Here is a 27,767-nt window from a genome sequence, read left to right as displayed (position 1 = left end):
ATGTGTGTTACAGAGCCAAGGTTCACATATCACCGATCGCCTCAAAGAGAATAGTTTTAAGTTTATTAGCTTATCTCTTGTTGTTTTAACAATAACCATAAACTTATTGCTTAAAACAGCAAAAAGGTATGACCGTACAGTCTGGAGGTCACAAGTCTGAAGTCAATGTCACTGGGCTAAAAATCAAGGGCTGCTTTTCTTCTGAGCTCTCCAGGGATGGACCCTTTCACTTACCTTCGCTAGCTTCCAGGGGCCGCCTGCATTTCCTTGCTCACGGCCGCTCCTCCTTCTTCAAAGCCATCAGCACAGTATCTTCAGATCTCTCTGACTTCCATCATCTTCCTTCTTTTAAGGGCCCTTATCAAGATGACATCGGCCCCACCAGCCAATCCAGGCTGATCCCCATATTTTAAGATCTTTAGCTTAATCACGTCTGTAAAATCTCTTTTGCCATGTCAAGTAAACACATCCACACATAACAGTGATTAAGACGTGGATACCTTTGGGGACCGTTATTCTGCCAGTCACACAGATAAGATTAACAATAGATTATCTACCATTAAAAAGTTTAGTCCTACATCCTTAATTTGTTTTAGTTTTTGAGTTTAGGAGGTTAGACTATGAGCATAAAACAGAGAGGACCAAATCCTGAAAATTAGAAGTTGCTACTTTGTAAAAAGCAGAGAAAACATTTTCAAGTACATATGGTAAATAATCTGTTTGTGAAATCATTATGTTAAACATCTCGCTGTATCGATGGCAATGCTTGGGTCATGTCTGGAGCGTGGTAAGTGCTTAGGTATCAGTTTGACTTGGGTTAACCCTGTCCATGTAAGACAGCTTAAAATGAGCCAGGAGATGAATGGTGTGCTTCAAAGAGATGGGAAGGAGGAACTTCCTTTTCTTAGTTGATTTTCCTGCAATTTGCATGCTAGACACACATCTCTGTGTAGACGTAATCCAGTTCCAAATTGGAATTAAATTGCTTTGTATTCATTTTGCTCAACTTGGAAAATGTGCAGATCTCATTTCATCTCAGTTGGGCATTTAGTGAGCGACAGGGTCTCCAGGAACTGTTTCCTCGAGCAGATTTGCATATCGGGATTCCCGACGTGCGTCCGTCTGCCGATGTCGCTTGATGTCACCCAGCCTCCAGCATCGCTCATGTGTAGCGCACCGAGGCCAGAGCACTCTGCCGGACCCCTGGGATTGCCAGACCCAGCAGATACTTCAAGCTTCTTAAGAGCAGGGATCAGGGAAGGAATTATGTTACTTTTTTGTTAGCTTCTTTGGGCTATTACACACAAGTTTTTAAAAAGTTAAGAAAAAAATAAAAACAAGACTAAAATTTAGTGTAACAATTGTACACTTACTGATTTCTCCAAATGCCCTTCTTCTCCCGGTAATGGTTGGCTCATTCAGTTTCTTCCTGAGATTGTGGTTTTTTTAAAAAAAGAGTAGGGATCGTGTTGTCCACCTGTTTCACAGCTCTGCGCAGGTTGGGTGTGCAGTGTACGCTTATGTGATTATTGAGTGGAGTGTATAAAATTCACACTTTCAGTAGTAGGTCATGGCTCCTAATGGGCCACCAATGCGGCTTCAGATGGCTAATATGGAGACCTAGAGATGACAGTTTTGACTCGCCTCTGAGTAGTTGGCATGCATGACCAGTTACGTCCAGACGGACAAACGACTTTCCTCTTCCTTTTGGTCCCTAACGAGCCATCTAGAGATGCACAAGACCTCGTGCAGGAAAGATGGGCAGCCCCGGCCCGACCTGTCTGGACCACCGCCGTCCGGTTCCCAGCTCTGCTGGCGGGAGCCCTGTGCCCGGTTTCCCGCTGCGGCCTCTGCCACTGTCCCCCTGTGTTGCCCGCAGAGTCACCTTCCTCTGCACACTCTCTACTCCTTGCACTGGGCAGTGCCCTGGCCACGGCTGTGGTGGCCTTCGGGGACGAGGGCAAAGAGATGGTGGAGGAGTGGGATGTGGAGCGTGAATGGGGGGGGGGAGATGCCCTGGGGATAATGGAGGAGACGGCCAGGGAGGGAGACATCCGGAAGTAGGGTGCAGGAAGTAGGGTGCAGGAAGCAGGAACTGGGGGGGGGGGCAGCAGGCGGGGCTCACTGTGGGAGTGGCGAATGTTCTGAATATGACCAGTCCTTTGTAAAGGTCTCAGTCGTACCTGAGCCAGACGTGAACATTCAACACGTTCAGGTTTTCCCGTTAGGAAAACATCATGTCTCTTTTTCGAAGTCAGCGTTTTTGGCTGTCCCTTCTTGTTCTAATTCTAAATCCTCCTCCTCCTTGTGTCCCCGTTTGTTGTAGGTAGACGTTTCTGTGACCACGTTTCTTATGATTAAGTCCTTTGTGAAGTTCGTCTCTTGAATCTGGCATGGGTGGAGATCGCTTCTCCTTTCTCCTGGTTTTTTTTTCCCCCCATCTCTATTTACTACATATTTCCTTTCTTATCATAACCACTTCCTCAATTTCTTTGGTTTTTGACATTTGGGAGTTTTGTTTCCGTGTCGGTCTGTCTCTCAGCAAGTCCCCTTTGGGTTTTTCCCGAATCATGCACTTTTAAGTGATTTTGCCATGTGAAGCCCTCCCTCCTCTCTTCTGGGCCTGTCTGGTCTCTCAGCCCCTCTGAGTACTGGGAGGCCAGCCCCCTGGGTCCCCTGCAGGAGGGCTAGGTCCCCTCCTGTCCCTCACCAGTTGAGGGCCCACGTGCTGTTCGCTTAGGAAGGGAGGAAATCGAAGGGCCGAGCCCCGAGCTTGCCCAGAGTCTGGGATGGACGACAGCCATGGAGTTCAGGAACTTGCCCTCGGACCCAGTGATCTGACCCTTACCTGGGCTTGTCACCATCATGGAGGAACCTTCCGGTCCTGCCAGGTGTGGGTCACATCGTGGAGACTTTCCCCGCCGGGTGGGATTGGCGAATAACGCAGGTCCCCAGTCCGCAGGAGACTCCCATTTTATTGGCAGGAGGCAGAAAATTATTCGACAAATATTTGTCAGCTGCCTGCTCTGCTCTGGGCGCCGGCAATGTGACAGGGTCACTCCTGGCGCGGGCCGATTGTCTTGGAGTGTCCGGGCTAGTCGGGGCAGAGAGCAGCTGTCGCTGCTGCCGGGTAGGAGCACACAGGACGGGCAGTCGGCTCAGGCTAGAGACTTCGGGAGAAGCTCCCGGATGAAGCGGCAGCTCACCTGAGAACCGAAGGCCGAGTAGGAGTGTGCAAGCCGAGAGCAGAGAGCACTGGGGAGTGAGACGACTGGAATTCCCTGTAGTAAATCTCAGAGGGCCGATCGTTGTCTGCGGGGGCTTCCGGTGTGGGCGGCCGGGCAGGGGAGCAGCTCGTGTAACTGGGAGAACACGTCAGTGTGCCAGTCTGCTCTCTACTGAGATCGATTTTCTGTTCTGTTTGGAAAGGCGATATGCTTGATCTTTTGAAATGGAGAACCCACCCGGACAAGATCACAGGCTGTCTCTCCAAATTAAAAGAAATCGATGGCTCAGAGATAGTGAAGGTACTTGCCGCTTTACTGCCGCTCTCTCGGCAAATCGTGGGGTAAAGAGTGTTTGCACGGGAAGGACAGACGATGTTATGGGTTCACTGACTTCTTCTTTATCTAACAGTTTCTGCAGGATACACTGGATACCTTATTTGGAATTTTAGACGAAAATTCCCAAAAGTATGGATCCAAAGTGTTTGATTCTTTGGTGAGTTTAAATTAGCTTAAATTATCTCGTAACCATTTTGTCTCTCAATCTTGAGTCCCTTCAGGCAGTTTGAGAAATGTATGCCTAACACCATGAGACTTCACTTAAAAAGAACAGCAACAAAAAAAACCGTGGTTTGCCTTCGATTTTATAAAGCTCAATTTTCTTTTTAGGTTCACATAATAAATCTCCTGCAAGATAGCAAATTTCATCATTTTAAACCCGTAATGGACACTTACATCGAGAGCCATTTTGCTGGGGCACTGGCGTACAGGTAAGGCCCTTCTCTCGTAATTGGTTTAGAAGCGGGTTCTTTGGAGCTTTTCTAAGCGGAACCAGCTGTGTGGGAAACTTAGAAAGGAGCGTACGAGGAAATTAAGCACAGCCACCGAAGTGGCTCTTGAGGCCGTATCTTCCTTCCTTCCCCACTTTTTTCTAATGGCTAGAATTTATTTCAATCAAAAGAATGAAAAGAGAATTTCCTGATTTCTACTCCTGAAACCTAAAATGGAGAACATTTTCTTCCCGTCTCTATTTCACTTGATGGTCTCGGGTCTGAAATGTCGCTATTTCGCTTCGGCTGCCAATAGCCCCATGGAATCACCTTGCTCCTTGATGGTTCTAGGTGTCTCTAAGACCGCACATTTTAAAGTGATTCATTCCTTTTTCTGTTAACATTGACCGAGTGCTGACTGCCCGCCAGGCAGGCGCTACATGTGCTGATAACGTAAAGACCCGGGCCCTGGACTCGTGCGCTCGCCGGGCTCTGCCCCGTGATGCCAGCGGCCATTCTAACCGCTCGTCCCCTCCCGCCAGCTGGGATTGTGCAAGTGATGCTGAAGCGAGTGACTCGGACGCGCGTCAGCGGGTGCCCGTCTCCGTGCGGCCCAGCCGATGCTCGCCGGAAGTCAGCCAGCTTCCCTCTTCTGTCCTGTACATTTTCCCAGTCTTGGGCTCTGCTGCATGCAGCCCTGAAGTGCACCCCGACATTCCACTACCGTTCCTGCTGCTCTGCCCACGTTTCCACCTTATATCTTCAGGCCCCGTGGATGCGTACGTGCACCATCGTCTGGTCCCAGAGATCTGTTAAAAGAGCATGAAGTCAGCCAGGGTTTAGGCGCCCCCACATCCCCCCACCGGAGTCTGGGATGTGTATCCCATGCGTATCCCATCTATGGGATATGTAAAAGGTGGTCCTTAGGGGGACATTGGACCCCGTTACTTCGGGCCTCCCCTTTCAGGGCACATTGAGACGTATGCCCGCAGCCTGTAAGCGCACGAGTTATTTCTGCCGGGCCTGAGCCTCCGTCAGTGTGATTTCTGCAGAAGGTGCAACAGCTGGGGAGCAGCTGGGGTAGCTTTGACGGTGGGTCCAGGCCAGCCGCTTGGCCTCCAGCATGGGCCTGGCATGAGCGGGTCACCGCTTCTGGGTGAAGTCGTCAGTGGAAGCTGGACAGCAGGGGCGTCTAAAGTTTCAGTTTGGCTAATCGGTCCCCACAGCCAGAGAAAGCCGGTGGGATGAGCTGGGGTGGTGGGTGGGCGGTGGGTGGGCAGAAAGGTGCCCCCACCCGCCGTCCTCAGTGTGGCGCTCTCGGCAGCGCCCCCTGCTGGCACCCCGCGCGTTCTCCCCGGCCGGGAGGAAAGGGGGCGCTGTAGAGCCCCGCTCTGTGCCCTGGGAACCAGGAGCTGACCCTAGCTAAAGGCTGCACGGCTTTGGGAAGCGGGAGAGTGTTCAGTCAATTTCCGGTTTGTAAGAAAACAAACCCGGCCTTTCTGGAGCTTCTCATATGGAGGCCCCCGGCCCCGGCAACCTGGCTCGGTGCATCCGGGGCGCGCGGCCCGAGGTGGGGCGTGCTGCCTCCGCCCTCCCGTGCCCCCTCTTCCTCCGGCAGAGAGTGTCGTGCATTGTTTCCATGGTCGCCGGGGACGGAATCCCCGGCGGCAGGTGTCCGCGCCGCGGCCAGGCCCTCGCTCGGCCGGCGCCCTTTGACCTGTGCCTTCACGCGCCCCGAAGCGCGTCTGGAGCGGCAGGGCCCGCGGGCTGCGCCGGGCCCGGGCAGCGGCGGCGGCAGCGGGTGGCCTTCCTCTCCGCAGCTCCGGGCGGGGGCGGCCGTGCGCAGGTGCAGCCGCGTGCCGTGGGGACGTGCAGTGGGGACCGGGATGGTGGCCGCGGATGGGAGGAGCGGCCTCCGCGTGGCGCGGGGAAGCGACTCGTGGGCGTTTCCCCGAGAACGAGCCCAGCGCTCCCTTCTGCCCTTTTCTCCCGCATTTCAGGGACCTCATCAAAGTGCTCAAGTGGTACGTGGACAGGATAACGGAGGTGGAGCGGCAGGAGCACATCCAGGAGGTGCTGAAGGTACCAGGCGGCCAGCAGGGTGGTGGCCCAGCGGGTGGCTCCCCTTGGTGGGGGAGGGGGGGGTGGGCGGCAGTGCCAGGCCGTGACCCGACAGGTCTAGAAGCTTTCTCACTTCATGGCTGCTCCTGCTGATGCCCGCTCCAGAGGATCTTTGCCAGGCCCGCCCAGCGGAGCCTACTGGGGGTGGGGTGGGGGGCTCCTCACTGCTCTGGCCTCTGCGACCCCTAAAGTGCCATCTCGCCATGGCAGGAGGGAGAAAACTGTGGCTGGCCACTCCTGGCTCTGCATCTGTCACCTGTCAGAGCCCATGGAGAACCTTTTGTCCTAAATTTTCAGAGAGAATTGGGCGGCGCAGCAGGGGTCACAGTGAGGGAGCCTGAGGCTTCGCTGGGCCTGGTGGTTTAAGTGGCCCCGCCGCTGTGCCCCGCGTGCTCGGTGGGGTGGGAGGATGCTGACGCCGTACTCGCAAGCATCTTCGGGGAGTGTGGTTCTTGAGGGACTGCCCAGGACTGCCCTGGTCACCTCTGCTGTGTCGGCAGATGACAGACAAGGGCGCGTTCTGTTCATTATAAATGCATCATTTTGGTCTGACCGAAGGTCAAATACTGAGTGGCAAGAGTATTTACTGGCCAAGCAGAATCATTTGGGAAAACCAGGCTCTCTAGTTGACTAAGATTTGAAACCTCTGAGCATCAGAAATGGCGCTCACCCCTCTGGAGAATTACAGAGGAGCCGTGCTTTTGTGTGTTGAAGGCGCAGGAGTACATTTTCAAGTACATCGTGCAGTCGCGGAGGCTGTTCTCGCTGGCCACCGGCGGCCAGAACGAGGAGGAGTTCCGCCGCTGCATCCAGGAGCTGCTCCTGTCTGTGCGCTTCTTCCTCTCGCAGGAGAGCAAGGGGTCGGGGGCGCTCTCCCAGTCCCAGGTGAGTTCGCGTCCTCGCTGTCGAGTAGCGGAACAAGGAGCACAGCGCGGTCGTTTCTACGCGGCAGCCTCAGGGCAGCCCGAGCTCCAGCCGGGACCTGTGGCTTCGCCGTGTGAATAGACTTAACAACAAACAAACAAACAAACAAAAATAACAACCCCAAAAAGCTGTGGTCCCCCGGTCCGGTGCCAGCCGAGACCGCCCCCACCCCGAGCGGAAGCCCGTGGCTGTGCCCGGTCAGGCCCCGTTCCTGTCACTCGTGCGTGCGGCCGGTTCGCCCCGCGGAGAGGGGCGCCGCGGTTCCCCGGTTCCCCGAGGCCGGTCGCTCGACTGGTTTTCCCGGGAACTCCAAGAGAGGAAGAGGAATGACAGGAGGCCTTGAGGCCCATGACCCTCCCCAAATTCTGAATAATTGTCTCTCTTTTTCTTTGCTGTCAGGAAGGTCAAAATGAAATTGAACTTTTTTTTTCCCCAGTGAAATTCCTTAGCTTAGATATTCCGGTACAACTGTCTCTCGGCCCTCATCACAAGATGTGTGTTCCTTTATCTTTTTTAATATGTGTATCACATACTGCAGAGGCATTCAAATGCTTTTTTTTTTTTTTTTGAAGAGGTATAAATAAAGAATTAATGGATAAATTAAAGGACTCCTGAGGAAAATCGATTGAGTTGACTTTTCAGTAATAGGAAAGCTGGGATCATTTGTTTTTTTAACTTTATCTGTATGACTCAACTCTGTGCAGAGTGAAATGAAGGTTACATAAATATAGTTTTTAACAGTGAGTACCAAGTTGTTAATTTTAAATTCATTCCAGTAAATCCAACATTTTTAAGATTCAAAAAGAACACAGGACCTGTTTTTGATGCTAGAATCATCCATAAGCTTATGGATGCTAGAATCATCCATAAGCTTATGGATGATTCTAGCATCAAAAACAGGTCCTGGCTCTTCTAGATATTTTTGCTGCAACTGTATCGATAAATACCAAACTCTGTGAATTTGAATTTGATTCCGAGTTTGAATCGTGAGCACATGCAGACTCAACCTGGTCTCAGCGGGGTTGGATGTCATGAGTGAACCAGCGAAGCCCTCAGTCTCGGGCGCTAGGAACACGGGTCTCCCGCCCCGCTGAGACCTGTCCTTCCCTTGGCCTCTCTCTGTGGAATCCTGAAGACCGTGTTTGTTTTGACGTGGTCCGAGTCCGTACTGGAAGCGTGCCCCTTAGGGCTTGATGTTTTTTTCCCCCTTAAAAAATGATGATCAAGTTTCTTTCTTTACATCATGAATGTTTTTCTTAGTGCACACAGTTCTGGGGTTAAAGTCAATCTTGAAGCAGCCCAAGGGGTTGTTCTAATGACCTTTTCCTTTTACAGATGACAAAACCAAAGCCCAGGAGACGAAAATGACTCGTTCAAGGTCACAGAGTTGATTAGAGGCCAGGCGAGCACTACATATAATTTAGGTCTTCTCATGCCCGGCCCTGGTTTATTTTATTTATTTATTTTTTTCCTTTAATCATAAATTGCTGTAGGGAATTAATGTGTTTGGTTTTTAAGGGTAAATGAGATTTAAATGTGTCCTTCAGAAAGCTTCTCCAAAAAGGAAATGAAACATACATGTGGATCTTGCTGGGCTTAGCCGAGCATTCGATCACGCAGGAATTTGATTCCGTGGACTTTTTTTTTTTGCCATTCACTTTGCTAATGTCAGAGATTTTCCAAATTTCCCAGTTTTTATTATGTTACACCTTTGCAGGTTTCAACAAATTGTCCTCTTTCGCGACACCTTTGTTTCTTTATTTTTTTAACTCAAACCTTTTAGCTTTAGGCGCCAGACGTATTCGACATTGGTTGTCCCATCGCTCAGAAATTTGCCGCCGCTTCACACTTAGGCTTTTCGCAGCTCCCGGCGCGTGGCTCAGCGCACGCCCGGGAGCCGGCTGACGTGAACTGCTTCCTGTGCAGGCCGCGTTTCTGAGCTCCTTCCCCGCCGTGTACTCGGAGCTGCTGAAGCTCTTCGACGTCCGGGAGGTGGCCAGCGTGGTCCAGGACACTCTGGGCAGCCTGCCGGCCATCATGCACGTGGACGACGCGCTGCACGAGGTGAAACTGCAGTGCATCAGCAAGACGGTGGAGAGCCAGCTCTACACCAACCCAGGTGGGCGCCGTGTCCCGGCCTCGGGGCTGCAGCAGCGGCTCCAGGAAGGAGGCTGGAATCCGCCTTCTCCAAAGCCGCGTGTGGTCGATGGTAGAAAAAAGTTATCGAGGAGCCCGGTGCAAAGACAGGGCTATCAAAACTTTATTTCTAGAGAGAATGGAAACCCTGACGATGGAATTATGACTTCCGACCACAACCAGTTGTGGGGTAGGACGTGCCTTCTCGTTACAGATTTTATTTCTTTTTTATGTTCGACAGAACTTAGCGTTTTCTTCCAGAGATGCTTAAAGGGGCCCGATTGGATCCTTGTTTTTCTCTTGAACGTTTTCTGTTGATTTGTGCTCTGAAACTGAGTGAGGGTTTTGATGGATTGTTCTTTGTTATTTTACGCTAGTGGCAAGTGACTAATTTAGCAGTTACTAAATTGATTTTGTCATATCTGCTATTAAATCCCATTGTTTCCTGTTTTCTTCTAGTTTTTCCTGACATTAAATATAATCTCATTATAGAGTTGAAGAGGTTTCTATCAGTATTATGAAATTTAAAAAAATATTCTATTGAGAATTATCTTTCCATATGAACGCATATGTGTGTATAATATTTTTGAAATAGGGGTTTAAATATGGTAAACAAACCTTTTTTCACATTCTTTTATTGTAAAACATTTTTGACATACAGACAAGACTAGAACATAATATGAGTAAATAGTTAACAAATCTTAACATCAAATATTTACTTTAGGTCTTTGATTTAGAAATTCATCATTATAGGTACACCCGGGCCCTACTGTGTATATTCATTTCCTTCAGAGAAATCCCACTTTCTGAGACTTCCGTTCCTATTTTCTATGCCTTTATTACGTAGATATAAAAATATAGTACTTTTGCATCTTGTAGTCTTCATGCGACATTGTGTTGTATGTCATTCTGTAGAGGGCTTTCTCGGCTAAGATCACGCTGTCATACTTATCCCTGGTACACTAGATGTAGCTATAGCTCTTTCCCTTGCTTATTGTTGTAAAGGATTCCATTGAAGGAATTTATCATGGTTAATATTTTTTCTGGTGATAGACCGTTAGTATGTTTTTTTTTTTTTATTTTCTGTAATAAACAATGTTTCAAATAGTATAAAAGTAAGTTCCATTTCTCCCCATAAAAACCCATCTCATCCCGGAGAAACAGTATTTCTTGGAGAGGTGTTTAGACGCTGCCCCTCTGCGCCGTGGCTGACGGGGCGCAGCTGTCCCGTTGGGAGATGGGGTGTCGGACGGAAGGGGAGACGTGCCGTGCATGCAGGTGGCAGGCTCCGCAGATGGAGTCACGGGACAGGGCAGGAAGTCCCGGCCTGTGGCTAAGGGGACAGCGTGGCTCGCACCCAGGGCCGTGGCTCAGCTCATGAGAACAGGCAGCTTAGGCCTCCCTGGAGGGGGCGAGAGGCACAGCGCAGACCTGCGGGGCGGGGCGCAGGGCGTTGCGGGAGCAGGCCCCGGCTGCGGCGGGCTGAGGGCCGCACGCTCCCCGCCGCGCGGTCCGCGGGGCAGAGACTCAGGACGCTGCTCGCCGCTGTCCGCGGGGCTGTGTCCCTGTGCGGGGCGTCCAGGGCAGAGCCCGGCGTGTGCGCGCGCCGAGCCTCCCCCGAGAGAGCCTCCCCAGCAGGTGCCGCTGGGAAGCACACGGCAAAGCCGCGTTTGCCCCACCTGCGGGCTTTCTTATTTTGGAGTCTGTGGACGAGTTCAGGTGTTTTCTTTTAAAGGCGAGAATTAGCATTTTAACCAGTCAGCGTGTTTGGCATTTACCCACCGCGTCTGCCATTGGCATTGGCTGACATTGCCCCGGAAATGGAGAAAAGGCAGATCCGCAGGCCAGGTGGTCACAGATTTCTTCTTCTAGACGCCACACACTAATTATTCGTCTACCTGACTGACTTTTCCGCAGTAGCTATTTTCCTAACAGTTGGTTGCAAATTGCATTTCTAGAAATCAAATCCCACTGGCTGCGGGAACGTATCAGGTAAACTGTCTTCCTTTCTAATTAAACATCTCTAGGCAGAGTCTCCTGTCATTTAAGCTTTCCGTTTCTTTTCCTGGTTCTTTTTGTCAAGTAATTGACTTATAGATCGGTGTTACATTTCCCTGGTCGGGCTGACTGTATTAAGGAAGCCTGCAATGAATCATTTCACAAATTTGGGGTTTACTCTTCTCCGATCATTTTCTTGAGGGGAGGCATGCCTGTGACTCACGGGGTTCGCCCTGATGGTGAGCCCACGGCCACACACCCTCGTGCTGGCCGCTCGGCAGCGGAAATGAACAGAAATGGAGGCTCGAACCTCATGGCCAACAAATCAGGCGAACACTGGTCAAGGCGTCTGCCCAGGGGATGCCTGTTCCAGTTCCTTATGATTTCCTTTAGGATGCAGAATCAGATATCCTTTTACCTGTGCATGTACCTGACTATACTGGCTAGGAATCCAAGGCCGTGTCAAATCGAGTATGTGAAATTGTCCCTCCTTGCCTTATTTTTTATCGTGAGGCGGAAGCATTCAGTCTTTCACCATTAAGCATTATGTTAGCTAAACACAGGCATTTCACTAATGCCCTGTAACCGTTTGAGGAAATTACCTTCTGTTCTTGGCTTCTTGGCAGTTTTTATCATGAATGGAGGCTCGATTTTACACATTTTTTTCCTACATCTATTGCTAATACCACAAATCGCATTGATCGATTGATTTTTAATTGTTAAATCTTACGTTCCTAGGATAAACTCAATTTAATAATAGTGTTATGTGAATATATATATGTGTGCATGTGTGTGTATATATATATATATATATATATCAAACTAGGTTGATTTTGATAAAATATTCTAAGGTTTTTGCATCTCTGTTGAGAGGTATCAAGCTGTAGTTTTCTGATCTTGTAATGTCTTTGTCTGAATACTTAACCTCCCCCAGATTGATACTTGTGGCTCTTTGCAGTTGTTCATGGACATGCACAGAGGAGCGAAAAATTTGAGTTGTAGGGTGCACACATCCCCAGCTGAGGTGCTCAGCGTTCACTTCCACCCTCGTACAGAGATCACGGGTGTGTGTGTTGGGGGGGAGGGGACAGTGCAGGGTAACGAGCTCTCGCCCAGGGGCCAGGTGACAGCAGGAATCCCAAATCTGGCCCCTGTTAATGAGGTGGCCTCAGGAAATTCACTTAGCACTTACGAACTTTATAAAATAAAGAAAGAATCTATCTGGACAGGTTGCTTTTGGGATGTAAGATTGCAGTGCATGCGAGATCTGTACAGGTGTGTCTTTCCCCTAAGAGAAATGATTCGGTATTCGCCTTTTCATTGTTCCCTGCAACTTTTTATAGCTTAACTGCCATGAGTGACAAGAATCAACTGTATCTGTCATTCTTCCCTGGGGAAGGTATACGAACGAATATGATTTTTCAGATGTTACACAGTCACTTCATCCGGTCATGGAGTAACACTTCTGTGTCGCTGGGATTGATTTGCTAAAATTTTGAAAAGGTTTTTGCATCTGCGGTCAGGGGATTTTTTTTTTTTCTGAAAAGGTGTAAGTTCACCAGTTCAGAAGAATGGGAGAGGACATGAGGACACCTCTGAGGGGCTCACGGATTTCACAAGGATGGGCGGCAGCTGAGAGCAGAGCAGGAGACTCGGAGGCAGGCAGGCCTGTCGGGCGGGTGGGAGCCAGGGGGCCACTCGCTTTGCACAACACCGCAGATGGCTCAGGGGCTTCGGGAAGGGTCAGGAGCTCAAGATGCCAGGTATCTCTGAAGGTTAAGGGTGCTGGAAATAGGAAAATGGGTTTTAAAAGCTTGAAAAGGAATGGTTAGCATCCTGCCTCACTCCTCCCCCTCCTCTGTTTCAGAAAAAGTAGGGGGTTTGCTCTCTGGAGAAAGCGAACGGGCTGTGTCTGGGTGCAGGAGCCCCCCCCCCCTACTCCCCGACAGGGCCTCAACATTGCACAGAGAGGCCTGGCAGCCACGTCCTTTCTCGATCTCTAGTTACTAAAGATGATGGGCATGTGGTCCCCACGGAGGAGGGCGGCTGTTTCCTCCGTAGAGAAACTGACCAGCCCAAGAGAAGACCTCTCAGATTCTTAAATTTGGCGGTCTCCCGATGAAACTTCTGGGTAACGCTCCTCCCTGGAAGTCTCACAGGCCCTGAGCGCCTGGGCTGAGTTGTTCTATTTTTCTAGTTAGCATTTCAGCGCCTCGCTGACAAAAATGACTAGACGATGAAAGATGACCAGGTGCTGGGAAAAAAGGCTTTGAGGTGAAAGGCAGAGACCACAATGAAGAAAAAAACAAACTTAAAGAAAAGGATAATTCAGTGAGGAAATAAAACAAACACATTAAAAAAAAAAGCCTCTGATTTCCCCCAGAGAGACAGAGCACTAGTGAAACAGGATGGAAAGGCGTAAAAAGAGGTCGTGCAGAGAAGTAACTGGGAAGGGCGGCCTCGGGTCTGAAAATTATTACGCATTTCGTGATGGCAGCAGCAGAGCATGAGGCCAAGTGAGAGGCCCTTGTGAGCGAACACGGGGACCCGCGTGATTGCACAGGGCTCGCGGCCACGACGCCCGCCTCAGGAGTCAGACAGACCTCTCGGAGATTAAACATGCCACAGCATGTAAAGGAAGGACAAAGTAAGGGGACTGCCCAGAGAGCTGGCCACAAAGACTTAAAAAATTCGAGAAAAGGACAGAGAAGCATGAAAGGGAAGGAAATAATCTCAGAAATAATTCAAGGCGAATTCTCTGAGCTGAGGGGTATGAGTTTATGGATTGGAAGGGCCAAGGCAAGGAACGTAATCATGACGTTTTGAATGGCTGGGAAGAAGTTCCTGAAAGCTTCTGGAGAGAGATTAACAACAACGAACAAAAGTCTCATCGGGTCCAAAGGGTTGGAAGTCAGGATGGCAGCAGACGCAAGTTGTTAATTTAGCCAGAAATGATGACTCAACCCTTTCGAGAGGCTGAGAAGGAAAAAGAGAGGGAAAAATAAACTCAATCCTATCCACCATGGTAGGGAGTCGGTGAATGAGCTGGTCTGTCTCAGCGGAAAATCAAGAAATAGCAGGAGAAGGGAGCCATGTAGACCTGTGGAGGAGGAACGAAACGGTTTCAGGAAAAGCGCCGGGGCCTGTCGGATGTGGGGATCGTGGGCCGGGGGTGGGAACTGCCGCGATTCGGGATCCACCGCGTTCGCGTTCGGGGTGTCACGGTTACCGCGTGGGCGGGGCCCCATCCCGCGTGGGCGGGGCCCTGGGGCCCCGGCCCCGGCTGGTGGCGCTGACCCCGCCCCTCTCTCCAGACTCCAGGTACATCCTGCTGCCCGTCGTGCTGCGGCACCTGCACATGCACCTGCAGGAGCAGAAGGACCTGATCATGTGCGCGCGCATCCTCAGCAACGTGTTTTGTCTCATCAAGAAAAACAGCTCCGTGAGTAAACAGAGGCTGTCGCGTGTCGCTCCCATCCAGCGGCTTCTGGAAATAAAATGTTCGATGTCTGCAGAGTAACCACACTCGAGGGTCCCCCTGGGACTCTCACTCTTGTTTCCAGCTGGGTTGGGCTTTTTGCTTTTCTTCTGAAGGATTTTTTTTTTCTTAAACCTCTGGGGTTGCTGTAACCCCAAGTAACCTGGGTTTCCTCAACTTGTATTTCAAAAACCGAATCCTCGGTTAGAAAAATTAGAATGCGCCAAGCCTCCCACCCGTGTCTTTAATCTTGATATGATGAAGGCTCTGTGGCAAGGATAAGTCACAGCTCACAGAGCGAACCCTTTGGGGGCCTGTCTTGAGAAGCGCTGCCCGACGGGGCTGCTCAGGGCTTGGTCTTGGCCCTCACACCTGGTCCCGTGGAGACCGCGGAAGCCAAGGAAAGACCCAGGGGACTGGGGCGTCTAACCTCTCAGCTCACTGTGGCTTCGGGGGGTCTCCGTCGGCAATCTTGCCGCTTGACGCAAGGCCACTGCATTAGACATCCCAGTGCACACAGAGAAAAATCACACATTGGCCTATGACTGGGGACAACAGTGGCCTTCATTCATGTTCGTGGCTTAGGGATCTGATGGGAAGTCCGCCCGTGAAGGGCGTCCTGCACCTGTCTGTCGCTGCAGCTGTCAGTCCAGAGTCATATGCCTCTGTCCCGGCTTCTGCACGCAGGGTCTGGCAGCGCGTGTCGACTGGCCTGGGAGAGGGACATGGAGTCACGTGTCCCCACGGCCCCGGGCCCGAGGCTGATCCGGGAGCGGGCGGCAGTGGGGGAGAGCGTCAGTTTTGCTTTAAAAGTTCCTCGTACCATGAGGAGTAGCTGCGCTGTGCCCGGCTAGAATGTTCCTGCAAACCGTAACCGCTGAGAGTGAGCAGTGAGGTGAGAGAGCTCCCTGCAGAAAACCGAACATAGTGATGCGGGGTGGTGGAGGCGGCTTTTTAACCACCTTCCACCTCAGTTTGGAAGTTGCGGTCAGTGGTTGGACTTGACCTGAATTCAGAGGAGAACCTGCTCTGAGGAGGAAGTCTTGGTAGTTTTCTTATGAGTGTCAGAGAGTTTGTCCTAGAATCCCAGCCCAAAAGTTCTCAAACTCTAGACATTGCTTTTGCGAAAGCAATCTCCTTGGAGCGTTCAAACGCAGTTTCATCTTGGGCAGGTGTAATGAGAATCCCAAGTGGCCCCTACCACGGCCGCTGACGTGAGCTCCAGTCTGTAGCTCCTGGCGGTCACCCAGACTGAAGGGTTTTGCTCATCTTTTCACGTAGGAGTCTTTTTAAAAATCGTTTTTTCTAGGACTTGTCATTTGCACTGAAAATGGAGTTTTGGAAAATGACCTGTGTCACTCAGCAATGTGACTGTGATTGTGAGCACAATCTGGGGTCACGAAATCACAGCCTTTTAGAGCCTGGGACTTGCAGGGAGGAGTCAGGCCCGGGAGGCAGACTGGGCGGCCCAAGGTCACACCGTGTCAGGGGCGTAGCCGGTGCGCTTCCCAGGGCGTCACCCCACCTTTGTACCTGTAGCCCAGGTCCCCATCGCACAGCCAGGTCGCGTCCTTGTGGGTCAGCTGTTAACCTCTTCATGCCTTTGTTGTGTGTAAGAGATGATCACCTGCTCAGGTGGCTCGGGTGAGCTCCAGGTCTGTCTGAGCTCTCGAGTTAGAGCTAGAAAAATGCTCTTTTTCTGGTGATGAGAGATTAATACACAGATGAAGCCACAATTTCCCGAACACGTTGTTATTTTTTTCTCTTAAGGAAAAGTCCGTGTTGGAGGAGATAGACGTGATCGTGGCCAGCCTGCTGGACATCCTGCTGAGGACGGTGCTGGAGACCACCAGCCGGCCCCAGCCGGCCAGCGCCACCATGCGCCTGCAGGTCCAGGATGTCACCGTAAGGCCTTAAAGCGGAGGGCGCGGGGGGGGGGGGGGGCAGAGCGTGGTCGTGCTCGGCGAAGCGTGCCTCACGTTGGGGGCGGCTTGCCGCGAGCGTCTGGGAAGCCTGTCCTTGGAGAGGGACCCGTGCGCCTCTCAGGCTCAGAGAGGTCGCCTTCATTTAGCAAGGAACAAGGCTAAGGAGCATCTGTGTGAAAAGAGCTCGGATTGAGACGTGTCTAATTTCCGAAAGCCACATTTAGTGTTAGCTTTCACTTGGCCTGGTTTGAATTAGCCTGTGATTCCGTATCCTCGGTCAGCCTGACGACTGACTCTTCATTCTGTTTCCATCCATCCAATTGCTTAAGGAAGTGAGAATAGTGCAACAGAGCGATGTGAATCAGGAGTCCTAAGTTCTAATTCTGAATTTTCCTCTACGACTAGTAAGGAGCTTAACCTTGTTTTTTGGTGGGGGGTGGGGGGAGGCACTCAATTTCTTCAGCTATGAAGTGAGAAAGTTTGGGTAATTTCTAAGGTACTTTCAAACTCAACTATTTTATAAGTCTAATATAATATGATTTATAGAACGTTAATAACATTAGTATATGTATTTATGTGCGTATGTGTGTATAGAGCGAGATGGATGTGTGGATGGATGTGTGGATGGATAGATCATTTTCTATTTAAAACTCACATTCAGTTGACCAAAAATGTTTTAAGTCTAATTAAGAATATTCTTCCAAATATCATTTTCAGAAATGTCAGTAGATGCTGTAGTTTTCACATATAGATTATTTACCAAAATATCAGCTTTTTTTTTTTTTTTTGCCATTATTTTTACAAGTAGTATACTTTAAAACCCCTGTGTTAAGAATGTTTGCCTAGACCCTGATGAAAATAACTTTTGTTTTTACTTAGACAAATAAAAAGCCCTCCCTGGCTCTCGCGCCAAGGTCAGCTGTTTCTGGGTGGGCATATGTATATCCTCAACCCTCCCCAAGCAGAAGATGCTTCTTCCGTAGAGTTCCGACACCGCCATTTTTACTGCTTCTTGGCAACATGGCTCTAACATACTTTTAAAATTGTAACGGCCCAATGCACAAAATCGTAGCTAATGTTCACGTGCTTAAGGACTGCCTGAGGACAAAGGCTAAAACAGTTTTTCGGAGTGCTTGGTACCCACACGTGGGTACCAGGTCGTGTGCTGAGTTTCCCTGGGGCGCTTGAAGGTGCGACAGTTTACCCTTCACAGTATAGTAACCACTGCAAATTAAGAGACTTGAGAAGCGGTGAGTCAGGTCTGTGGATGGAGTTGGGGGTAGGGCAGATGGGGTGATTGTCCAGTGTTCTGAATTTTAGGAAAATCACATAAAGTGAAGCCTTTCTCTCCATTAGTAGCTATGCCGTGTCCTCGCTGTGTGAAAGCCAGCTCTCCGGGCCCGTGAGAGGGGCGTGGCTAGGAAACACACGCAGTATTTGGCACCCCTGACTTTATACTTTAAGACGTTTTTTGTGAGTACGGAGACAGACCTAGCGTTTATCCCATTCTGCTACTTGGGCAAGTGACCTCACATCTCTAAGCTTCTGTTGCTTTGTCTTTAAAATAGAAAAAAAAAATGATAATAATTGTACTTATCTCAAAGTTCATGCAAGGGTTTCATCCAACCGGTAAAAATGTTTAAACGATACCGATAAGTTTCAGCAGCCGTGGTAGCCACGGTAGCCACAGCGATGTGATTATCCCTGCGGAAGTGATTGGGTCGTGGTGGTTCTAAAAGTTCCGCGGTGCGAAATGTACTCTGCACAATCACAGAGTCAGGTCCCTCTGGGCATGGAAGACCTGCCCGATTTCCTCCCCCTCTTCTCACCGAGGACAGGGTGCTGCCTGTGCGGTCCCACATCGGCCGCTTCTCAGTCTTTCTAGAAAAGTGCCCACAGTAAAAGCAGTTTGCACCGCATGTCACGGTAAAGTATTTCTGTTCTAAGTGCCCTGGCTGTCACCCTGCCTCCAGCGACTCCGACCGGAGGACGGGCTTCCGCTGCACCGTCATTCCAGATGATGGCAGCCTTATTTTTATAAGGGTTGTATTTTTTGTTCTTTTACCAACTGTTCTTTGAACTTTAAAATGCTCCCTCTAGCTGGAGGCGGGGAAAAGCACCATTGTAATCAGTTCCTTTCAAAAATCTAATTGTACATGGAAGCAGCTTTTATAAAGTAGACATATGGCCATTCGTTGGGAGTCTCAGCTAATTGGACTCTGGAGCACCTGACAGCGGATCAGGGCTTCTCTGCACTGAATTCTGTTACCCACCAGGTGTGATGCAGGTGACTCAGGCTTGTCTCAAGTTCTGGTGCACTCCGGGCTTGTGGTTCGGGGAGGGAAAAAATGCAGGAGAACTATGTAAGGAATTCCTGGAAAAAATCGCGTGTATGTATAATTGAAGACTTGTTGTAGGCATCTAATATCTTATTTATAGATATTGGTAGACACACCCCCATTATGCTTAGTCTGTACGTAAAACAGATGTCAGCCATGGTAGCACATGGTGTTTTGAAGGTGATTTGTATCTAAAAATTTCCCACATTAAAACTAAGTTAATATTGGCCAATAATATATATTTTTTATTTTTAACAAAATAGGAGTCTAGGTGTTTCCTACAGACACAAAATCTCTTCAAAGAAAAGTACATTGTGGATGAAAACTACATCAGTAAAATCTTGGACGTCTAGGCCTCTTCACCATGTTAAAGGTGCCTGGACCTCTAAACAGAGGAAGCGAATAAATCGCATTGTAGAGTAGATGTTGGGGTTGGCACCAGATCGTAAGTGCGCCGGGGTTAGACATCGGGATGCTAAGTTGTCTGCAGCGGGCCTAACTCAGATGCGACAGATGTAAATACTCGATACCCTGCATTCAAAGAGGTTTTCTCCTTGGTGCACTGACTGTAGAGACAATGAAAGTATATGCACTTTTGAATACTTTCTCTAATTATTACAAATAATATGTCTTTATTCCAACTGCAAGGTATTTCACTGTTCACAAGGTATGTCGAAATAAACATTTTAGGAATATTATTCTAGTGATTGTATCAGAGCTGATGAAGATAGGATGCAGAAAACTAAGAGAAGGAAAAATAAAAGTTTCTACCAACTAGATTTGCATTTTCGAGTTGAGACATTATAGATGTTATATTAGTCATTGACTCTGACAGATTCTTATCTGCCTATTTATACTTGAACAGTTCCTCCAGAACTCAGGTGTATCTCCCAAGTAAAATCCAGTCAGTCTGAGAAGTAGGAGGATGAGCCAGAGAGACCTGGGTTCACACCCCGGCCCCCGTTTTCCGACCTGGGATTTATATCTCAACCTTGACGGATCTCACCGTAAAGTTAATAGTGTCCACTCAGCAGGGCTCTTGTGAGACATGCACCTGATAATCATTTTAAATTTCAACGTCTGATTGTTCATTTCCAAAAATGTAGAAAATTAATGCTGGTCCATCGATCTTGTATCCCGGGACATAGATTAACTCACTTAAGTAGTTTTAATAGCTCATTGTAGATTCCGTAGCGTTATCTGTGTGCACGAATATGTTGTCTGTGAATAAAGGCAGTTTTTAAAAATTTCCTTTCCAATCCATATATCTTCTTATTTCTTGTTTATTGCAATGGCTAGAACCTTCGTATAATGTTGAATAGAAGCAGTAAAATGTTTAAGCTTCAGGATAGCTGAAAAGTCTTTATTTTGTCTTTGCTTTCAAAAGATAATTTTGCTGGGTAACAAATTATTAGTTGATAGTTTTTTTTTCTTTAAGTATTCTAAAGATTTTCCTCCACTGTCTTCTAGCTTGTGTCGTTTCCAGTGAGAAATCTTTCATCTTGTATTTGTTCCTTAGTATACAATGTACTTTTCCTCTCTTTTTGGGATTTTCTCTTTATTATCGGCTCTAAGCAATTTTATTATAATGTGCCTTGGTATGACTTTTTTTATGACTTCTGTGCTTCAGGTTTGTCGAAAATCTTTGCTACATAGGTGTATAGTTTTAAAAGAATCTGAAATTGTTTTCAATTACTTCTTCTACCCCGATTTCTTCCATTGCTTCCTTATAAGCGTGCTCTAAAATAGTAATACTTGTGCCCTTAAATTTTCCGTGGCTTATGTTAAATATCAAGGGTTTCTTTGTTCTTTAATAAAGTAATATGCCCCTCGGCCTCCCTCGGCAGCCGCTGGGGATGTGTCGGACTTTCCTGACCTAGCCGTTGGGAAATCCCACTTCTCAAGGCTTTTAGTCTCTAATTTTATATGTGAGCCTACAGTCTCTTCCCCTATAAATGCAAAGAAACCAATTCCCAATTAAACTGCGTTTCTATAAATTTATAGTTAGTTAACACTGACTGCATCACTTGTGCTTATATTGTTTTAAATGTAGTTAACATTGTCTAAATGTAATTAAGAGCAGATACATTCTTTGCTGAGCAAAAAAGGTCGCGTTCTAAACGATTTAAAATAGAAATTCATCGGAAAATGCAAGTGATAGCAATGCTATAGGTGTTCCAAATCTAGGATGCTCTACATGTTTTCCTTTTCCAGTATTAATTTTTAAGATTTGGATCTTGTAGGAGTCAGTTATATAGCGTTTGAGCACAAAAAATTGCATTTAAATTATTTTTAAGTGGAGATTGAAACGAGTCTGTACAGCGTATGGCTTTCTGTACACCCTGCTGTTAGCAGGTGCACCTCACACTCGGTAAGCCGAGCTAGAGAAGATCACGTGAATTCAAAAACAGAGCGTGGAGGGACAGGAAACACTTTGCTCAGGAAGACTGAGGGATAAATCCCACTCTGCCGATTTCTGCTTATGTGACCGTGGGCCAGCTTTTTAGCCCACTGAACATGCATTTTACCTTCCCTAAACAAGTCTCATACCCCCATCTCATCATGTTGACATGAGGCTCAAACGATACAGTGAATGGAGGCACAGGAGATGCTCAACGAGGAGTGGGGAGCCTCACTGCCTGGCCTGCTCTCCAGGTGTGGCGTTAACCTCGCTGGTGAAAAGCTTTCACCCAGGTGAAATAACCCTCTCTAAATTTAAAAATGCGTGTATGCCAAGGTAATGATAGTCCTCTCAGGGAGAAATTTGGACTGAGATATACGGTTACTTTAGACGAAGAAGACGTCACAGGGTGAATTTGGATCATGGCTCTGTGTGTGCATGTGGTGTGTGTGTGTGTGTGGTATGTGTGCGTGTGTGTGCGTGTGTGTGCGTGCGTGTGTGTGTGTGTGTGTGCGCGCGTGTGTGTGTGTGCATGCGCGCTGTTTGAGGGCAGTTCAAAGTAAGTTACTGATGTTCTCTATGTCCTTAAAAAATATGCTTTTTTGTTTTGTTTTGTTTTTAATTAGGGGGAGTTCGTTGCTTGTCTCCTGTCCCTATTACGACAAATGACAGATAGACATTATCAACAGCTTCTTGATAGTTTCAATACAAAGGAAGAACTAAAGGTAAGTGACATTTAAAAAAAGGTTTTTCGAATCTGTCTTTGTAGCATCTCTGGTTGTGATCATCATTGTTCAGCTCGTCCTTCACGGTTGCCTTGCTGTGTCCATTAAGTTCTAAGCTATTTTTCCTCAGCTTCATCCACACATCTGCTCATCTGTATTGTCTCTTTGAGATTTCTGTACTCAAGCAAAGTCATCAACTCTTATTTTGGACAAGAATATAGGGTTTAAAACACCTGTCATCACAGTGCAATAAACCAGAAACAGAATAACAACACTTATGAGACCAAGGCAAATAGACTAACTCTAGGTGAGTGGACTTGGAAGTATTACCTTAATGGAGGGTCAGGGACTATATAGAACTATATCAGCTGATTTCATTCCTCTAAAACCACAGTGAGAAGTTCTGGCTACAGCGTTTGGACCAGGGAGGCAGGTCATATTTACCGTTCTTGATCAGCTGTGGTCTAATCGATACGCTGTGCTAATCTGCCACGCTGGCGTTAACTAAAAAATATCGATGCCAAGTTTATAAATATCCTGCCTTTGCTGAGATTTAGGGAACTTTAATGCTTCCTTCACAGTGTTCACCAAATGCGTGGAAGTTAATCGTCCTCGGTCGGAGAAGTGACCTGTCACCTGTCCTTATTTACTTTGACTTCTCTTCCATCTCTGCAGTTTTGCAGATGACGTCATACGTCAGTCCTCGTAGTGGAAGGGTCACTGAGATGCTGGGGTGTGGGGTGTGGGGTGTGGAAAGGGGGCGGGCGCAGCCCCACGGTACAGTTGCGTGACCGGGAGCCTCACGGTGCCCGAGCGGAAACGTGCAGATTGTTCAAATATAGGTAGTGCATCAGGATCACTTATCTTTGACTTTTAACTGCCTAGAAGATGGTGTTTGATCTCAGAAGCATCTTATTTCATATGACTCAGCTTATCAACTGCTCCAAGAATCAGTTGATAAGCTGAGTCATATGAAACAAAGAATAGATTTAGGCGGATGTAATCTTTGGGTAGTCAGTTGATTGGCATATTCCCAAGCCTGAAAATGTCATGTTTTTCATGCTTACATTCATTCTTGAGTTTGGAACGAAAAATGGATAAAAGGCATTAGAACTTACTTACTCTGCAGATGGACATCCACGTGGTTGAAAAGGAAAATAATCGGTTATTAACCTGAGTCAGATGTTGAATACTTAACACATTTGAGGAACCATTCGGTTTTACTTAAGAAGTCTATGACTTGGTATTTCAAAAGTTCACATAGGAAAAGTCTACATGTTTTCACAGAGCCTTGGAATTTAAAAAAAAAATAGAAAAGCATAAATCGAAAAAGAAACGTGATTAATTTAATGTAGGTCGCGAGTTTCATGCTTTAATGTTCACTCGAGCGATGGTGCAGCAGGGGGCGTCGTGAGTAGCGTGGTCCGCGTGGCGTTTCCTCGTTGCCGTCGGCCTCGCAGCACGTCACGGTCACGCGTTCCCCTCTTCACGGCTGACGGTGCCTCCGGGCCAGGGAAACTGTTTAATGTTACTTCACGCGCCCTTCAGGAAGGGTAGACGAAGCGATGCAGGCGGCCCTGGCGCTGCCGCTGCCGTGAGGTGACCAGGGACAGAAAGGCCAGTGCCCGCCGGGGGAGGACTCAGGTCATGGGCGTCGACGCCGCGAGGGGCCACCCCCCGGGGAAGCGCGCCGAGCCGGGGAGCATCCCGGACTCCCCGTCAACCCAGACTCACGGCAAGAGCAAACTCCCTGGGGGAAGTGTCAGCCGGGGGTTAGAAATGGAATAAATAAAGGAACTATCAGTAAGGAAGAGCAGAGTGATATAAATAGAAAATTATAGCATAACGGGATTAGACACTAAAAGTCGCACATAACCCTACTGGTTTAAAATCATAAACTGAGCTCTATGTCCCCCTCCCCTCCCACACACACGTATTCTAATCCCCAGGAGATACTGTTACCCCAGAGGGGTGTGTCCTCGTGGACTATTTTCTGTGCTCTATACACATTTTTAATGGAATCATACTATTCGTATAGATTGCACTTTTTTTTGGCACAACGCTGTATTATGGGTATTATGTAGCCCAGTACACCATTCATGCTCCTGAGTGCCGTTACACGATGCTCTGTAATTGCATCGTTCCCCTCCCGCTGGGCATTCGGAGGCCCCTGAGCTTCACTCTGGAGAGGGTGTCGCGGGGAACGTTTGTCCGCATGCACAGGTCTCTGTGGCTTTGCACCCTCGTTGCCGCAGAGGGGATTCCTGGCAGCGGAGCCGCGGCACCGTGGGACGTGCACGTTTCAAGCCCTGATCGGCACTGGCACTGCACGTCAAGATGTCCGACTCGACGTTTTTGTTGTTCCTGATTCCGAGTGTCCCTGCTTTTTTCCTTAACGGTTCGGAGACAGATTCGGCCTGGCATTTCCCAGTAGTTCTCCAAGTCAAAATGAGTTTTGAAAGTCTGTAGTGCTCAAGTTCCTGCTAAGACTGGAGGTGTTTTAACTCCGTTCTTGTGGGAGGCGCTGGCCGTCTCCGGGGCGACTGTTGGAGTGGCTTCCTAATGACTTTGAACAATGTGCCCCTTATTCTCCACTCAGGCCCTTAAGTGTGAGTCACGTCTCAGCAGAAAGGAGCGGGGGCCAGGACCCGAGGGCAGCTACTCTGCATTGTTGAATTCTTTCCTTCTCTGGAACGGTCATTATTTTAGAAGCGAACAAAAGCAAAAACTAAGAAGTGATTAGGGTTTTTTCCTCCTTCCTGTAGTCAATAATGTTTTATTATACACCCACCTGGCCCCGCGGGCGAGAGTTTCGTCCACATCCCTGGCGTTTTGTGTATGTGGAGAGCCATGGGCCGCCTCGCCTTTGTGATTGTGACTCTTCATGTAGAAGTGTGGGATCGCGCTTTGACGCATGCAAGTCCCCCGTGTTCCGGACGCTGTGTGCCCCTGATCACAGCCTTCCGTTGTCTCCCGCGGCTGGGCCGGACTTCCACAGATCACATGCGGTCAAGTCTCTGGCCACCTTCGAGGTCTGGGGACTTCACGTTACCCACGGCCGAAGTCCAGCCCCCGCCCGGTCGCCTTCCATCTTCCTGCCTTCTACCCTCTTCCAAAAACCTGTCTCTCCAGCCACTTAAAATGTCTCTGCATTGCTAACAAACTTTATGTATGTGATATATGGTAGACATAACGTATTTAAGTGTACCATATATACATTTAAATCCTCCAATTCGTTCTTTTTTTTTTTTTTTGTCTACTTCCAATGTCCGTTCCATCCTCACCTAATTTGCGCTCCCGTTCATTAATTCCTCTCCTGCTTTAAGCTCGTGCTCTGAAGTCCAGCCCAGGTATCACGTTCCTCATGAAGCCTCGCAGACGACAGTCCCCGCCCACCCCCACCCCGCGATCGCGCAGAGCGGCGCATCGTGATGCCGCAATTGTTTCCCTGTATCCCCCATGGCTGTGGACACCGTGCCACTGTGTCCTGAGCACAGAGCCGGGAACACTAAATCTTCGTTGGATGAGTCAGCCCTCTTAATAAGTGTCTGCTCGCTTCCTAAGCCAATTTTTTTTCCATACAATTATTTTGACTTATAGTCTTTATTTTATTACAGAAAAATAGTCCTAGAGCTCTCAAAGATTAAAGACTATTTAGGAGTTATTTTTGCATAATGTACTTAAACATTCAATTTTTAAGGATATGAATTTCAGTGTGATAATGATTTACACCCTTTAATTGAATTTAAACCCAGTCTCAAGGATGTTACACATTTGAAATTTGTGGCGAATTTGTTACATAACATTTGGCTGTAATCTAAGCCATCAGTAAAGGAAACGTGTCCTTGGAAGAAGTGCCCTGTCTTGTCATTGCTCTTGACAGGGGACCGTGGCCAGTCTGTCCACCTGCTTCCCTTTCTGGACCTCTTATCTCAGGCTTCAGGGTCTCAGAATTCCTCCTTCCGCACCGATGGACCCGATTTCCATCTGATGTCGTGGTATTGTGTAAACACGACACAGTTCTTTATACGCCACTGTCAGAAAATCCTTGTAAAACACAGATCTGATCCTCGCCCATATCTGCATTAACCCCCCAGTGTCCCCACGTCGCGCTCAGGATAAATTTCCCAACTGCTTACCACGCACAGTGTATTTATCTTTTATTTACTATTTATTTTCGCTTGGTCTCTATTTATTTATGTCTCATTTATTTCGTTAGCTTTGGCCCTTCCTTCCTTCCTTCCTTCCTTCCTTCCTTCCTTCCTTCCTTCCTTCCTTCCTTCCTTCCTTCCTTTCGTTCTGTCCGTCTGTCTGTCCGTCATCAATCATCTACTTATCTATTTACCCGTCTGTCATTCATCCCCGTTTCTTTCCGCTCCACCTCTTGCCACCGCCTGCGTCTGTGCGCCCCTCGTCCCCTCTGGCCTCCGAGCCTGCCGGGGGCTCTTCCCTCTGCATGGAATGCCCGGCTCAGACGTGTCCCAGCCCGTAGTGCATGCACCATCCGTGTGCTGTTTAGATGGACACCTCTCCCACCAAAGGGTGCGCTCCACGGGGGCAGAAATCACGCTTGGCTCCCCGTGGTGTGCACGGCACACGCGCCGTCTGTGTTCTCGCATGATAAATGGACGGGTGTGTCTTACCTGCTAGGTGTGCCCAGCACCTAACACAGTGCTCGGCACATTGTGAAGTGCCCAGGGCTTACGGGTGAACGTTAGTGATCGTTTCTAAAATCACGATGATTGCTCCGCTCTTTCTTTTCTCTTTGAATATGGGATGTTATCTTTTGTTAAGGTTTTCACGTGAAATTTCTCACTTGACTCTGCAGAAAAAGTGTTTCTGTAAAGTAGCAGCTCCCTGTTTTTTTTTTTTTATTTTGAATCTTTATTTGAATACGAACCAGCAGTGCAGTTTAAATTACCATGTCGTGCTATTTGAAGTAAACAAATCACAAAAGAAACTGCCCCTGGCCGCCGGTTTTAAAATGGTGGCACGTGAAATACTTATTTTTCTGTGTTATCCAAACAGGAATGTTATTATAGCAATGCACTTTTTTTTTTTTTTTTTTTTTTTTAGTTACAGAAAGAATTGGTTGCTTAGTTATCGTTACGTGTACAAACCGGAAGGTACTTAAAGAGGACAGACAAGGAAGTACCGCTGGAGTAGGAAAGGGAGGGAAGGGAACGTCGAAGAATCTAGCGTTCAGGTCTTCGTGCTGTAGATGCTAGGAGTGAGTTTGAAATGAGAGCCGTTCCACGGCAATCGATGGGACGAACTTGCTGAACGAGATTAAATGGAAGTACTGCGGCGGAACGCGTTTGCGCTCCCGTCTGCTGAAACGTTACCCCCCAGGTTAGAGAAAAGGAAAATTGTTGTGAGTAGATAAATGATCATGTTCACTTTTTAAAAATCTTCTATAACTAAAAGGGAACTCGAAGCCCCCACATTTTCTAAGTTGGGGGCTCGGAGCCACAGAGGTTAAATAAATGGCCAGTCATCGAGCCAGCCACTTGCAGAGCCGTGATTAACATCTAGGTTTTCTGACGTTCAGTACAACGTTCTCTTATTTTCATTGTAAGGTTTCTACAGGTGAATGGGGTTGGTACATGCAGCTCAAGTGGATGCATTAGAAAAGCATGAGAGGCCGGAAAGTTTTCTCGGGTGGATACGGAGCTACGTCGCTCCGTGGGCGCTGGCCCAGTGCCACTGGCTGCCACACCTTTTAT

General features: G+C 48.4%; 1 protein-coding gene across 2 annotated transcripts in view; it reads left to right on the top strand.

Annotated features, from left to right (window-relative positions):
* The window catches only part of DOCK4 (dedicator of cytokinesis 4), a 282,383-nt gene that overhangs the window by 187,133 nt on the left and 67,483 nt on the right, over positions 1–27,767 (top strand). For both annotated transcript variants that reach the window (XM_036230498.1, XM_036230496.1), the window contains exons 18-26: positions 3,430–3,527; positions 3,637–3,720; positions 3,894–3,994; positions 5,995–6,076; positions 6,830–7,000; positions 8,966–9,158; positions 14,488–14,615; positions 16,422–16,556; positions 21,943–22,041. In XM_036230498.1, coding sequence (XP_036086391.1) covers positions 3,430–3,527; positions 3,637–3,720; positions 3,894–3,994; positions 5,995–6,076; positions 6,830–7,000; positions 8,966–9,158; positions 14,488–14,615; positions 16,422–16,556; positions 21,943–22,041 — 1,091 coding nt within the window. The remainder of the gene's footprint in view (positions 1–3,429; positions 3,528–3,636; positions 3,721–3,893; positions 3,995–5,994; positions 6,077–6,829; positions 7,001–8,965; positions 9,159–14,487; positions 14,616–16,421; positions 16,557–21,942; positions 22,042–27,767) is intronic.

The sequence above is a fragment of the Rousettus aegyptiacus genome, unplaced genomic scaffold (genome assembly GCF_014176215.1).
Source record: "Rousettus aegyptiacus isolate mRouAeg1 unplaced genomic scaffold, mRouAeg1.p scaffold_m13_p_13, whole genome shotgun sequence".
In the NCBI taxonomy this organism is placed as follows: Eukaryota; Metazoa; Chordata; class Mammalia; order Chiroptera; family Pteropodidae; genus Rousettus; species Rousettus aegyptiacus.
This window is presented reverse-complemented; position numbering and strand designations above follow the sequence as displayed.